General features: G+C 42.7%; 1 protein-coding gene across 1 annotated transcript; it reads left to right on the top strand.

Moving 5' to 3' along the window:
- Window positions 1–810: 810 nt before the first annotated feature.
- Window positions 811–15,650, top strand: LOC121554379 (trafficking protein particle complex subunit 14). The gene is made up of 11 exons (XM_041867939.2): window positions 811–1,531; window positions 2,445–2,540; window positions 3,903–4,032; window positions 4,165–4,251; window positions 7,302–7,422; window positions 7,624–7,771; window positions 9,290–9,351; window positions 9,707–9,879; window positions 10,819–10,952; window positions 11,059–11,246; window positions 12,485–15,650. Exons 1-11 carry the CDS (start codon window positions 1,040–1,042, stop codon window positions 12,675–12,677), a joined length of 1,824 nt encoding a protein of 607 aa, XP_041723873.1. The 5' UTR covers window positions 811–1,039; the 3' UTR covers window positions 12,678–15,650.
- Window positions 15,651–15,746: the final 96 nt, after the last annotated feature.

Below are 15,746 nucleotides of genomic sequence, written 5' to 3'. Positions count from 1 at the left end.
GACACATCTTTTCTCACTGCCATTAAAAAAACATTAAATGGTGATCATTCTTGAAAGTGGAATAAGGTGTTGAAGGAATGAAATGTAACTTAAATACATTGTCCCTCCACCAAAGAGTATTATGGATTGAATGAATATCATTATGATTTAATTAATTTGTATGGGTAAACCGAGGAAATAATTCCTAGGGTAAATCAAGGGAATATAAACTTTCTTTGATAGGCCTAACATTAACAGACAAGCATAATGTCCTGGTTTGATATGACTTTTATTCTAATTCAAATTGGGACTATTTTACCATACTTGAGAGCATACTTTTTGCAGACATCATAGGTAATACTTCAGAAAACTATATTTAACGTATCATTATCTCTCTGTTACTTGAAGTTGTTTATACATGGTTGAAAACCTCGATATACAGTATATTTGCGTGCATTCATTCATTGGTTTTATAAAGCTTTTGCCTGTGATCCTAGTGAGGCTTTGAGTGGCTTATCTATTTAAGATTTAAATAGACATTCCAAATCTCTAGGCATTGTTGCAAATTGATCACATCACGTTTACAATGGGTTTAACAGATTTTTCAATCAATGTTTTCAACTGACAAGCAAGTATTATTTCATTCATTGTCAAACAAGTTTTTAATAATACATTAACTATAGTATTTAGCTATTTAGTAGGCCTACCTGACTAGTGAGAGAAATGCCTGCTATGTGGGCCTCTGTGAACTCTATTTATAGGCAGTTGATTACTCTTGCCTAGTTTAAATATTCTGCTATTTTTCTCTGTGCTCGACTGGTTGTGCTCGACTGGTTGTACTGAAGCACAATGCAAAGTGAGGTGTCGGTTGTAGGTTCATCGACTGATGGACATCATGAATTGGATTTTAAATGTTTATTATTGAGCATATATTCATAGAAAGTAGGCCAGCTGTCGACGCTGGTCATAAACGGAGAATATAACTCCAAGAGGGGTGTGAATCGTATTAGCTTGTTTGTATGTAGTAATAACCGGGTAAATAAGCTAGCTAACGTTAGCCATGGTTCTAATGATGGAATCGCAATGCGAGTATTTTATGTATTTCCCTGCCGTTCCCATCACGGACCTTTCCGACCCGTCAAAATACCGAACTCTCCCCCGTCGCAGTCACCTCTATCTCGGCGAGACGGTGCAGTTTTTGTTGGTCCTGCGGTCCAGAGATGAAAGGTCGGGCTCGGGCGAGACAAAGGGAAGTGGGGATAGTGACAGCGGTACCCGGGCTTGGAAGGAGCTGGTAGGGTCCCTCTCCGCTGTAGCAAGTGTCTGCCCCGGCGAGAGCCGACATCGCTCTCAACTTCACCCCCATGAGTTCCAGAGAAGCTACAGCGACGACGGTGCAGACGAGGACCCCGACGAGGTTGACTTTGCTGTGGGTACATCCCATATAGGCAGGAGGGAGTCCAGGAACCGAGGCTTCAGAGAATGCAAGCCGCTTCTCATTCACAATAACACGGGGATTGATGGGCGGCAGTATCGGCGGGCACCGGTGCAGGTAATATGAAATAATGAATGACAGTCGGGTAATAAGTGGAAGGGTAAGAGGGGTCCGTAAGTGGACTAAGCATGGCCAGTTTATTGTATTTTACAATAGGCTACGTGTACACCTCTTGTGTGCAATAGGAAGTGCTGCCATTCAAATGTAAATGTATTGAGCTGATAAGAAAGTGCAGCTGCTCATGCAGCAGAATCACACATATAAACCACAACCAAAGTCAACCAGACCTTTTTCAACTTCCTGCATGCACTGACTCAACAAGCCAAAATACTGTCTCACTCTGACTAAGACAACTTATTGTGATCTGCAGTACAGGCTGGTGCTAGCTAGTAGTTACTGATGACATACAAGACGCCTCAAGCTTGTGAGCCTCGGCACTGTTACGATTTGTCTGAACTTGACTTTGAGAGAGAGAAGGGCTTGTGGAATATTTGCTCGCCATTCCATGTTATTAAGCTGCTCAGTGCCAGTGCAGACAGACAAAAACAACCCACTCATATTTTCAGAGAAGTCATACCACCTCTCATAACACAGCAGCTCATAGCCAAACAAATGAACCTTGGGGTGTTGGCAATGCTGCAAGATAACACCCACTATGACAGTTAATAGTAAATGTGGGCAAAATAATGGGAATGGATTGTTGTATTTGTGGCAGTCATTCACACTTCCATTTGCCATGTCATTTGTGAAAGATCATATTTGACCATCATACACTGCTGATGTGGGAGAGTGGATAGCAGCAGTGACTCACATCCGTATCGATAATCTATAGTCCAAATAAATCCTTATTCTTTCTCTTTGTGAGAGCCCATTGTTTACATAATCTCTCTCTGTGTGGCACAGACACACATACACATTTGCACACACACACACACATAATATAATTTTTCTGTCTCGTCCTCTCTCCTAGTCACCCATGGACAAGCCAGTGGTACTGAACAATGAGGTCATCTTCCCTCTGACCGTCTCATTGGACAAACTCCACGTCAACACACTCAAGGTCAAGGTGAGAGTGTGTGTGTGTGTGTGTATGTATGTGTGATCCGATCGTAGTGACTCTATTCATGTTCATAACCTTGCCATAACCTGTGTATTCCTGTCTGTCAGATCGTAGTGACTCTATTCATGTTCATAACCATCGCAATAACCTGTGTATTCCTGTCTATGTCAGATCGTAGTGACTCTATTCATGTTCATAACCTCGCCATAACCTGTGTATTCCTGTCTATGTCAGATCGTAGTGACTCTATTCATGTTCATAACCTCGCCATAACTGGTGTATTCCTGTCTATGTCAGATCGTAGTGACTCTATTCACGTTCATAACCTTGCCATAACCTGTGTATTCCTGTCTATGTCAGATCGTAGTGACTCTATTCATGTTCATAACCTCGCCATAACCGGTGTATTCCTGTCTATGTCAGATCGTAGTGACTCTATTCATGTTCATAACCTTGCCATAACTTGTGTATTCCTGTCTATGTCAGATCGTAGTGACTCTATTCATGTTCATAACCTCACCATAACCGGTGTATTCCTGTCTATGTCAGATCGTAGTGACTCTATTCATGTTCATAACCTCGCCATAACTGGTGTATTCCTGTCTATGTCAGATCGTAGTGACTCTATTCATGTTCATAACCTTGCCATAACCTGTGTATTCCTGTCTATGTCAGATCGTAGTGACTCTATTCATGTTCATAACCTCGCCATAACCAGTGTATTCCTGTCTATGTCAGATCGTAGTGACTCTATTCATGTTCATAACCTTGCCATAACCGGTGTATTCATGTCTATGTCAGATCGTAGTGACTCTATTCATGTTCATAACCTCGCCATAACCTGTGTATTCCTGTCTATGTCAGATCGTAGTGACTCTATTCATGTTCATAACCTTGCCATAACCTGTGTATTCCTGTCTATGTCAGATCGTAGTGACTCTATTCATGTTCATAACCTTGCCATAACCGGTGTATTCATGTCTATGTCAGATCATAGTGACTCTATTCATGTTCATAACCTCGCAATAACCTGTGTATTCCTGTCTATGTCAGATCGTAGTGACTCTATTCATGTTCATAACCTCGCCATAACCTGTGTATTCCTGTCTATGTCAGATCGTAGTGACTCTATTCATGTTCATAACCTCGCCATAACCGGTGTATTCCTGTCTATGTCAGATCGTAGTGACTCTATTCATGTTCATAACCTTGCCATAACCGGTGTATTCATGTCTATGTCAGATCATAGTGACTCTATTCATGTTCATAACCTCGCCATAACCTGTGTATTCCTGTCTATGTCAGATCGTAGTGACTCTATTCATGTTCATAACCTCGCCATAACCTGTGTATTCCTGTCTATGTCAGATCGTAGTGACGGTGTGGAAGCAGGAGAAGGAGAATGTAGAGATCAGGGAACATGGTTACCTCACCATCCTACAGCTGAGGAGCCCCAGACACACCTTCAGACAGGACCTCAACACCTTCAAGGCCCAGGGTACACACAAACACACACACATGCCTTTGAAATTCAAAAAACATAATACATCATATTCGCATTCAATTAAAGATTGTACGGAATGGTTTTTGACAAATATCTCTCTCCCTCATCTTCCCCCTCTCTGTCCAGTCAGCACCACCCTGAGTGTTCTTCCTCCTCCGACTGTGAAATGTCAACAGATTACCGTCTCTGGGAAGCACCTAACCGTTCTCAAAGGTAGGGAGCTGGGGAGGTCAAACTTTGTTACACTGAAGAACAAACACTATGGACCCTAGTTATAGCCTATAAATGGTAGGGGGTTGTTTGTGGATTTAGAATGGTCTCACACTATTTCTTCTTAACCCTAGACTCATTGGGTGCTTTCTATTCTCAGATTTGTTAAGTCTCACTCTTACCCTATTCTGAAGCAGAGCCAAGAGCTCCTGACTTCTGAACAAAGTAAAGATTGAAACAAGCTTGGCTGGTTTATGGAAGTGCTTAGGCATATAAGTCCACTGAAGTCCATGCTAGTCCTCAGCACAGGGATAAGCTCAATAACAACCCTCTCGTGTGTGTGTAAAATCCTTTTAATTCTTTGGAATTAATCAGAGCCATGTATTTAGAGATTTGGGCCAACTTTAAGAATTTTGAATATTGTTCTAATTCTAGAACTTCAGTTGCATAGCATTATTTAAATATTCCCAATGTAATGTTAATGGGGCGCTAACATGGCTGCCATAGAATGTTGGTGTGTCATGTAAATGCATCATAATGCAGAAACCTCAGTCTATCTAAATACATGGCTCTGGAATGAATCAACCAGGAATGTTAATCACTTGCTGGTGTCCAGTCTGATCTGGTGGCAGTACTGTAGCTGCTTGCGTAATGCCCTAGTGGAGGAGTGCCAAATGAAGGTTCATGGTTGGTCCTGTGTGGCTCAATTGGTAGAGCATTGCACCTGCAATGCTAAGGTTGTGGATTTCGATTCCCGCTTAGGCCACCCATATGGGAAAATTATGCACTCACTGTTGTAAGACCCTTTGGAAAAAAGTGTTTGATAAATGGCATATTTGTTATGTTCTATCCTGTTTGAAAGCAAAGTGCTCAAGCTAGTGGTTATGTTAACACAGTCTTGGTTTATTAACAGCAACAGAGAGCAAAATATGACAAATCAAGTACTTTAGCCTCGCTGCCACTGTGTTACTACATTGTTATGCAATAGCTCATAAGTGTAATGGCTCATACATGATGCTCATACGTGATGTGTGTGTATTTACACTATAGAGTAAGAGCACCCTCTGAAATTACCCTATATTGTCTTAAAGGGATAGTGCGACATTTTGACAAATACAGTGCCTTCAGAAAGTAGACCTATTCATACCCCTTGACTTATTCCACATTTTGTTGTGTTACAGCTTGAATTCAAAATTGATTAAATATGTTTTTTCTCACCCATCTACACACAATACCCCATAATGACAAAGTGAAAACAAGTATTTTTTATACATTTTTGTAAATGTATTGAAAATAAAATACAGAAATATCTCATTTACATAAACATTCACACCCCTGAGTAAATACATTTTGAAGCACCTTCTGGCAGCGATTACAGCTTTGAGTCTTTTTGGTTAAGTCTCTAAAAGCTTTCCACACCTGGATTGTGCAATATTTGCCCATTTATTATTTTCATAATGTGTTGTTTATCATTGCTTGACAACCATTTTGCCTGTGCTTAGCTCCATTCTGTTTTTTTTTTATCTTGAGAAACTCACCAGTCCTTAATGATTACAAACATACCCATAACATGATGCAGCCACCACCATGCTTGAAAATATGGAGAGTGGTACTCAGTAATGTGTTTTACTGGATTTGCCCCAAACATTACACTTTGAATTCAGGACAAAAAGTGAATTGCTTTGCCTCTTTATTTGCAGTATTACTTTAGTGCCTAGTTGCAAACAGGATGCATGTTTTGGAATATTTGTATTCTGTACAGGCTTCCTTCATTTCATAATATTAACCTATTTGACAGACTGAAAAGAAGGAAGCCTGTACAGAATACAAATATTCCAAAACATGCATCCTGTTTGCAACTAGGCACTAAAGTCATACTGCAAATAAAGAGGCAAAGCAATGTTGTTGATCCATCCTCAGTTTTCTTCTATCACAGCCATTCAACTAGTTTTAAAGTCACAATTGGCCTCATGGTGAAATCCCTGAGCGGTTTCCTTCCCCTCTGGCAACTAAGTTAGGAAGGACGCCTGTATCGTTGTAGTGACTGGGTGTATTGATACACCATCCAAAGTGTAATTACTAACTTCACCATGCTCAAAGGGATATTCAATGTCTGCTTTTTGTTTTTACCCATCTACCAATAGGTGACCTTCTTTGCGAGGCATTGGAAAACCTCCCTGGTCTTTGTGGTTAAAACTGTGTTTGAAATTCACTGCAGATAATTCTATGTGTGGGTACAGTGATGAGGTATTCATTCAAAAATCATGTTAAACACTATTATTGCACACAGAGTGAGTCCATGCAATTTATGTGACTTGTTAAGCACATTTTTCCCCCCTGAACTTATCTAAGCTTGCCATAACAAAGGGGTTGAATACTTATTGACTCAATACATTTCATATTTTCATTCTTAATTAATTTGTACACATTTAGAAAAACATAATTCCACTTTGACATCATGGGGTATTGTGTGTAGTCCAGTGACCAATTTTTTTATTTAAATTTATCAATTTAAAATTCAGGCTGTAACACAACAAAATGTGGAAAAAGCCAAGGGGTGTGAATACTTTCTGAAGGCATTGTAAGCCCTTTTTTCCACTTACACAGAGTCAGATTAACTCATGCATACCATTTTTATGTCTCTATAAATACATACACAAACCCCACTTACAACATCCACATCCCATTAAAGGAATAGTGCGACATTTTGGCATCTGAGTGCAGTTTGAAGGAAGTTGAAGGTAGTATGCTAGCAGTTCCTGTAGACTTTCAGTCATTGCACTAACTCTAGTTAGCTGTGGCTCCAGAAACAACCTTCAACTTCCTTCAAACTGCACGCAGAGAAACTGCACTCAGTTGCCAAAATGTCGCACTCTTCCTTTAATGAGGTGGGGTTTGTGTATGTATATAAATATTGTCCTATGGTAGTGATTCCATTGGTTTAGGAGACAATACTACCATGACATCACTTAAACTTCTCCTTCTCTCTGTTTTCCTGTTCCTGTCTGTCTTTTTTACCCCCCCCACCCCACTTCCACCTTCCTGTCCCCCAGTATTAAACTCCAGTTCCCAGGATGAGGTGTGTGTTAGCAATGTGAGGGTTGTTCCTAACTTCAACGCGTCCTATCTCCCCATGATGCCTGATGGCTCTGTCCTCCTAGTGGACAATGTCTGGTAATTACAGATTAGGATTTTGGGACCCCCAATCCCAACCTTAACCATTTAGAATGTAATGCTAAACTGGCCTTCGTCAGTGTCTGGTAAACAAGTGTTTGAAAGATGTAATGTCTGTCTAAATATTGTCAGTTTCTTAAACTGCTGTTAAATAAAATGAGCTTGACCATGCCAACAACATCCTGTACTGCCTGTCTGCAGCCACCAATCAGCGGAGGTTGCCATGGGGTCGTTCCACAGAATGAACAGTAGCTCCTCCCACCTTCCCAGCATGCTCTCTGCCCTGGAAGAGCAGAACTTCCTGTTTCAGCTGCAGCTCAGAGACCTGCCAGAGGAAGAGTCCAGCGAGGTGAGAGTGGGGGAGAGTCTCAATTGGGCATAAGTCTGACCTCTCCTTGAATCCTTCCCTGAAACCGATAAGTGGTCAATGCTTGTGGAGAGTGTCAATTCATTATTAGGCGAATGGAGGATTATGCTCACCTCCTTGATTACCAAATTCGGCAGAGGATCCACAAGAGTATCCTCAAGGAGGCTAGTGCAGAAGTGTTTAAACATTGGACACTCCCCCTTTGAATCAGCTGTTGTTTTCTCAAATGAGAAAAGCATGCACACATTTAAAAACTAAACGCTACTTATCCTTTTATCTAGAAAATGTCTTGCACAACTAGCTACATTTTGTTTTTAATCGCTTTACACATTTATTTTGGGGTTCCACCCCTGTAAACGTCATTTGCCTGATGACGCACGAGTGCAGACGTCTCTTTTCATACAAGCGTATTTGTTTCCACGTTTCCTTCTTTTCAAAAGCAGGCGAGGAGAGATTCTCCCACGGAGATGAATATATAGAGGGAGGGAGGGAGGGAGGGAGCGATGGAGAGAAAGAAGAATGTGTAATATCAAATCAAATAGTCCCAGTTTGTAACATAAAGGGGAGTGAAGGGAGTGTTAGTGAGATACATTCCAGACCATAATATCATACTTAAGCCGGATGTACACGACTTTGGCCCCGATCTAGCAGTCCCAGACATGTTTTGGAGATCGGAGACAAAGTCCCCATGTCGTTGCCTACTCGGGACACACGGCCGTCACGGACGCTCGTTTAATGTGAGCGGGTCAGAGACGCAATCTGAGGGCTACCGATCTCGTCTCTGAGCAGTCCCAGATGTCCCAATAATTTCAAACAGGTTTGATTTTATCAGCACAAAATCTGCAATGCTCTTGTAGTGTGAGATGTGCAACGACAGGTTTTGAGAACGGTGATCAGCAATAGCCAATGAGAGCTCGCCAGAGAAGAAACCAGTGAGATGATGACGTTGTTTCGCTTCATCCAGAATGTGTAGACTAGAGCAGGAGCGATGATTACTACTAGTATGCGTTCGTACTTGCCTTTAACCAAAGTCAAAGTGTCATCGTTACATCTTTGACGTTCACAAGCGATGTTATTCAATTCAAAATGTTGGCTATATATTTAAACTCTGTATGGCAAGCGTGAATGTCTGACTGAAAACGTTTATGAGGCTGCTTTGAGCCACAACTCGTAGCTAAGTTAAATCTAATCACATCATTGTTTTAGCGAGACAGCACGGTACGGAGAATCCTCACGACCAAGTGAAGAATCGTCTAGTGTGTGACCCCCGTCTGTGCCACTACGTTGGCAAGATGACAAAAATCGACAGGAAAGATCGCAGTTTAATGTGAGAGGCTCAGCGATTTAAGGATTTTAAAAGTTGTGTAGTGTACACCCGGCATTAGCGTGAGATCATCTCAACTGTCTTAGATTAAACATATGCATGATAGATATGCCAACAATGTCCTTATGTCTACAGCATGCTATCATGTGAGGAATGTGTTTTTCTTTCTACTTTAGGGTCTGGAGGTTCCATTGGTAGCTGTGCTGCACTGGTCTACCTCTAAGCTTCCCTTTACCAGGTAGGCCTACATCTACTGATATATAGAACTACCTCATAATCAATAGAACTACCCCACATAATCACTAGAACTACCTCATAATTAATAGAACTACCCAACATAATCACTAGAACTACCTCATAATCACTAGAACTACCTCATAATCACTAGAACTACCTCATAATCACTAGAACTACCCCACACACTCACTATACCTGTTCCATTATAACTACAAGCCTTCCCTTCACCAGATACATGTGCACCCAGTATTAGTTGGAACTATCCCATAATAACTACTCTCCATTAACTACTTAACTGTCCAAATATACCTACCTCATTACTACCTTATTTTAACTACTTCATTTCCCATCCCCAGGTACATTTCGACCCACTACCAGCTGCCCAGCGTGAGACTGGACCGCCCCCGTTTGGTGATGACAGCTTCCTGTCCGAGTGCCGTGAGGCCGCAGGAGCACTTCCGGGTCAAATACACCCTCCTCAACAACCTGCAGGACTTCCTGGCTGTACGCCTGGTCTGGACACCCGAAGGTGAGAGGAGAGGGAGGGAGAGGAGATGTAATAATTATGGAGGGGGATGGTGGACAGATGAGGAAGAGAGATGGAGAATTTTCAGGGTGGAAAGAGTGTGATCGAGCAAGAGAGAGTGGAAGAGGGATAGAAAGAGACAGAGGGAAGATGGGAGGGAAGTGAGCGAAAAAGAATGGAGAGATAAAAGGAGAGGGGGAGGGAGGGAGGGGGAGAGGGAGGGGAGGGGGGAGAGAGAGAGAGGGAGGGGGAGAGAGAGAGAGGGAGGGGGAGAGAGAGGGAGGGGGAGAGAGAGAGCGAGGGAGGGGGAGAGAGAGGGGAGAGAGGGAGAGAGCGGGAGGGGGGAGAGAGAGAGGGAGGGGGAGAGAGAGAGGGGGAGGGAGAGAGAGAGGGAGGGGGGAGAGAGAGAGGGAGGGGGTAGAGAGAGAGGGGGAGGGAGGGGGGAGAGAGAGAGGGAGGGGGAGAGAGAGAGAGGGAGGGGGGAGAGAGAGAGGGAGGGGGGAGAGGGAGGAGAGAGAGAGGGAGGGGGAGAGAGAGAGAGGGAGGGAGGGAGAGAGAGGGATGGGGAGAAAGAGGGATGGGGAGAGAGAGGGAGGGAGGGGGGAGAGAGGGAGGGGGAAAGAGGGATGGGGGAGAGAGAGGGGGAGAGAGGGATGGGGGAGAGGGAGGGAGGGAGGGCGAGGGAGAGAGAGGGAGGGAGGCGGGGGAGAGAGAGGGAGGGAGGGGGAGAGAGAGGGAGGGAGGGAGGGAGGGCGGGGGGAGAGAGAGGGAGGGAGGGCGGGGGAGAGAGAGGGGGGGGGGAGAGAGGGAGGGAGGGCGGGGGAGAGAGAGGGAGGAGGGGGGGAAATAATCACTTTAGGTTATATTATATTGCTCTCTCCTTGGGTAAACTAAACACAACCTCTCTCCCTTCCTCCATTCTCACCCCCTTCCTCCCCCCAGGTCGTGGTCGTCAGGACCCGTCAGTGAGTTCTGTGGTGTGTCACTCCCCCCTCAACAACTTGGGACAGTGTCGGAAAGGATCCACCCTCTCCTTCACAGTCGCCTTCCAGATACTCAAGGCAGGACTCTTTGAGGTACCAGTACACACACAGAGAGAGAGAGAGGGTCTGTGTGTCTTGTATTTCTCCGATTTGGCATACCAAACATTACTCACTCACACACCCTCCTCTTCCTCTCCAGTTAAGCCAGCACATGAAGCTGAAGCTCCAGTTCACTGCGTCCTGTTCCAACCCTTCAGCTGAGGCCAGACCCATGTCTCTGTCCCTGTCCCGTAACAACTCTGCTGTTAGAGACGTGTTGGACAGACAGAGTCTGGGACGGTCACAGAGCTTCTCCCACCAACAACCCTCACGGTCACATCTTATGAGGTAGGAGACACAGTCACCAGTGAAAGTCTACACACCCCTTGCACGGTGTTCACATTTTTGCGGCCTTAAAATTCAATCTAAAAAGGAAAATCATTTGATTTTTTTACCCTACTGATCTACACAATCTACTCCACAAATTCTTAACAATTATAGAACGTTTTCCAAATTAATAAAACATAAAAAACAAAAAAAGGTATCTTGATTGTGTATGGATATAATTTCTCATTCACTTTGAGAATGTACAGCAGGTTGTGTAGATCGGGAGGAAAAACATCAAATGTATTCCCTTTTTAGATTTCATTTTAGAACACATGTAGACACACACACACATTAGCATTCAATCAAACACACACACACACACATTAGCATTCAATCAAACACACACACACACATTAGCATTCAATCAAACACACACACACATTAGCATTCAATCAAACACACACACACACACATTAGCATTCAATCAAACACACACACACACATTAGCATTCAATCAAACACACACACACAAACATTAGCATTCAATCAAACACACACACACACATTAGCATTCAATCAAACACACACACACACATTAGCATTCAATCAAACACACACACACACATTAGCATTCAATCAAACACACACACACACACATTAGCATTCAATCAAACACACACACACACACATTAGCATTCAATCAAACACACACACACACACCCAACCACACTAATCCCCAAGTTCTGGCAGTGACTCTCTGACCTCTCTGACCCTCTGACCTCTCTGACCTCTCTGACCCTCTGACCTCTCTGACCTCTCTGACCCTCTGACCTCTCTGACCCTCTGACCTCTCTGACCCTCTGACCTCTCTGGCCCTCTGACCTCTCTGACTCTCTGACCTCTCTGGCCCTCTGACCTCTCTGACCCTCTGACCTCTCTGACTCTCTGACCTCGCTGACCCTCTGACCTCTCTGACCTCTCTGACCCTCTGACCTCTCTGACCCTCTGACCTCTCTGACCCTCTGACCTCTCTGGCCCTCTGACCTCTCTGACTCTCTGACCTCTCTGGCCCTCTGACCTCTCTGGCCCTCTGACCTCTCTGACTCTCTGACCTCTCTGACCCTCTGACCTCTCTGACCCTCTGACCCTCTGACCTCTCGGACTCTCTGACCTCTCTCCTAATCATCCCCATCTTGTGTGTGTGTGTTTGTCCGTCTGTTGTGTTTGTCTGTATCTGTCCATGTGTGTGTCTGTTCCAGGACGGGCAGTGTTATGGAGCGCCGGGCCATCACTCCTCCAGTGGGATCACCAGTGGGTCGACCCCTCTACCTTCCGCCCGAACGCCCCGTCCTCTCACTGGACAAGATCGCCAAGAGAGAGTGTAAGGTACTGGTGCTGGACCTTGGAAGAGACTGGGAGAGCGAGGGAGGGAGGGTTGGAGGAACGAGGTAGAGAGGAAATAAGAGATTTGGAGAGGGAGGGAGGGAGGACATTTCTCATTGAGCATTTCATCCAACCTGAAACAAAACGCAAAAACTGTTTTACACAAAAAGACAGACCACAGTCACCACACTGAATGACTTACTCTACATGATCCACATCATTTCAAGACACGAAGAAGTTACTTTCAACATGACTTTATCTCAAAATCATTCGTTATTTTTATTTTTTTTACTATAATTTCAACATTCCATTTTATTCCTTGTTTTATGTCTTGTTGTGTAATTAAATATGTAAATAACTGTTTTACATAAAACGAGCTAGATCTGCAATAATATTTGGGCTGCCATTTACCGTAAAATTCACAGGGTTTGGTTAATGAATAAACTGTTAATACACAGTCTAACTAACACTGTTAGTGTTCTCTAACACTGTTCTGTATGTGACGTGTTTGATGTAAAACTTTGGATGTTAAAGCTAGAGTCCTTAAGTAAAACAATAACAAAGCAGCCACCCCACCTCTGTTTTTGTAAAAAGCTTAGGGATAGGCCTGGAGAAATGTAAGCACTGTCATAGACAGTGCTATGGATGCAACGACTGACCATCCATGGTATCAAAATTATAATTTGAGCAATGTTTTGAGGCTGTACAGTGTTTGTTTACATTTACATTGTTTGCAAACATTGGAGTAAAACAAGCTTATTTTGGGGGTTCTGATCAGTTGCAACAGTTGAACTAAGCTCATGAGGCATTTATAAATGATATTCTTAAAGAATCAATGGGTACATATAATACATTTATAAGTTTAAAAAAAATAATAGATGTAGCAACTAAGGATTCTAGCTTTAACAAAGGAACCAGGAGAACCCAGGGAAAGGGCTGAGTTCTGTTTCATTGTGGATTTTTTTTACAGTTTCACTCTTGTTACAATGCGTTGTAGTTTAGTGACTAAGGGCCACAGTCTCTACACTGGATTTAAAACGTTTAATATTTTGTCTTTACACTGGCTGTCAGAGATGTTTTAATTTATGCTAAATGTATTTGTCTGGTTTTAATTCTTTACATGTTATTTTGTCAGCGTTTTGCTGCTGCTTAAAAATCTGAAATGTTCTCATCTTCTTAGTACACTCCATATAAGTACACACTCCATGAAAGGGAACAATCCTGCATCCTTTCCAATCATTTGTCTTTCCCTTGTGTCCCTGTTCTACAACCTACAGCCTAATGGATTTAACAATGGTGGAACCTCTCTCCAATCCAATACTGTTACATCCAAGCCGGGAAAGTGTGCAAGTGCACATTTCGGGAGAAGGGTGGAGAATTGGGACGTAGCCTTACACTGTGGTTCACAACTGTTAAAGCTTGTATTACACTGGTTGAGCCTGTTGATCATTGTGGTCATTTACACTTGACCTTATTATTAGGGATTTAGTCCTCTTGGGTAACAATCCAGAGTAGTGCATTATTTAAAGTCAGTCCCTGTAGCTGTTTTCAACTGTTTCCATTTGTGTTAGGAACAATGAACGATGATGGTGGTGTGTGTTGTATGCTTCTGAATGAGCCTAAAACACTGGATGTATTTTTGTATTTTCATTTTATTTCCTGGTTCATAAACCAATGGGAATTGACAACGGGTCTGTATCCCTGATGTAAATGACAATGTGATATTTGGTGGGGACATTTCAAACAATCTGACAGAATGTCACTGTGTCTACTGAGTGGCTAAGGAAAAGACCCAGATGCAGACAGTTTGAATAACGGACGTTTATTATATAAACGGGGCAAGCAAAGGACAGGTCAAGGGCAGGCAGAGGTCGGTAGTCCAGGGCAGAGTCCGTAAGGTACAGAGCGGCAGGCAGGCTCAGGGTCAGGGCAGGCAGAATGGTCAAAACCGTGAAAACTAGAAAACAGGACTCAAGAAAACAGGAGTACGATAAACACGCTGGTATGCTTGACAAGACGAACTGGCAACAGACAGACAGAAAACACAGGGATAAATACACTGGGGAAGATGGGCGACACCTGGAGGGGGGTGGAGACAAGCACAAAGACAGGTGAAACAGATCAGGGTGTGACAGGTATGCCTTATTTTCCCTGGACGCAAACTACTTTCTTGTGTATCCTTTGTTTAATTTAGAAAGATTGTATTAATTCTGCTTTACCCTATCATTTCTATATCTTGTCAAGAAGGACACAAGAGACTTGAGTAGAGGATGTAGTCTGCTATTATCGTGTTTTTTTATTGTTTGTTTTATTTCCAATGAAAAAACACATTGCATTGTTGGAAAAGGACCCGTAAGTAAGCATTTCACTGTTAGTCTACACCTGTTGTTTACGAAACATGTGACATACATTTTATTTTTATTCAAGGCTTTGTTTAAGGCTAGTGGTAGATCATTAGTAAAGAATAGAGAACAGTAAAGGACCAAGACAGCTGACTTGCGGAATACCACACTTCCATTAAAGAAGACCCTCTGTGTTCTAATGGATAGATAGCTCTCAACACATAGTAGAGTAGAGGATGTAGCCTTTGCTGTTATCTTGTTTATTATGATTTATTTTGTTTGTTTTTATTCCCGCTAGCCTGGATTTTACCTTGAAAAACAGCCCCATTCCATCTCCATTTCCATTGTTCCCATTATCAGAGTGACATAAAGTTTCCATTTCCATTCCTTTCCTTTGTGATTTGAAATTAATTTATTATTACCACTCAGACCAAAGTTGCTCACAATTACAGTGTTTATGTATATTTTGGACTTATTTTTAACAGTCCTATTTGTTTAAGCACTTTTATTTGCTTTGAATTGTATTGTTTATGGTTCCTCGGACACACAAACACAAGGAATGCCTTGAATGCAAACATCTGTTGATGAAAAGTGTTTTGAATTTGCAACAAACATGTTGAAAAAAAGTGTTTTTGGTCACTCCTAGTTCGTTGCACTGGCTGTAATAAATAAATTACACTTTAGGCATTTTATATTTACACTTTCACCTGGATCATGGATCATTCATGACACATCTCATATCTCACACACTCTCAAATTAACAACAACAAAAGCATGAATAAGTTAACTCCTACAG

The sequence above is a fragment of the Coregonus clupeaformis genome, chromosome 39, assembly GCF_020615455.1.
Source record: "Coregonus clupeaformis isolate EN_2021a chromosome 39, ASM2061545v1, whole genome shotgun sequence".
NCBI lineage: Eukaryota > Metazoa > Chordata > Actinopteri > Salmoniformes > Salmonidae > Coregonus > Coregonus clupeaformis.
This window is presented reverse-complemented; position numbering and strand designations above follow the sequence as displayed.

Bases quoted from the DNA above. Each gene is read 5' to 3' on its own strand.
- LOC121554379 (XM_041867939.2), top strand. From the start codon at position 1,040: ATGGTTCTAATGATGGAATCGCAATGCGAGTATTTTATGTATTTCCCT. The intron at 9,352-9,706 runs GTAGGCCTACAT...TCCCATCCCCAG, and splicing joins TCTAAGCTTCCCTTTACCAG to GTACATTTCGACCCACTACC. The intron at 9,880-10,818 runs GTGAGAGGAGAG...TCCTCCCCCCAG, and splicing joins CCTGGTCTGGACACCCGAAG to GTCGTGGTCGTCAGGACCCG.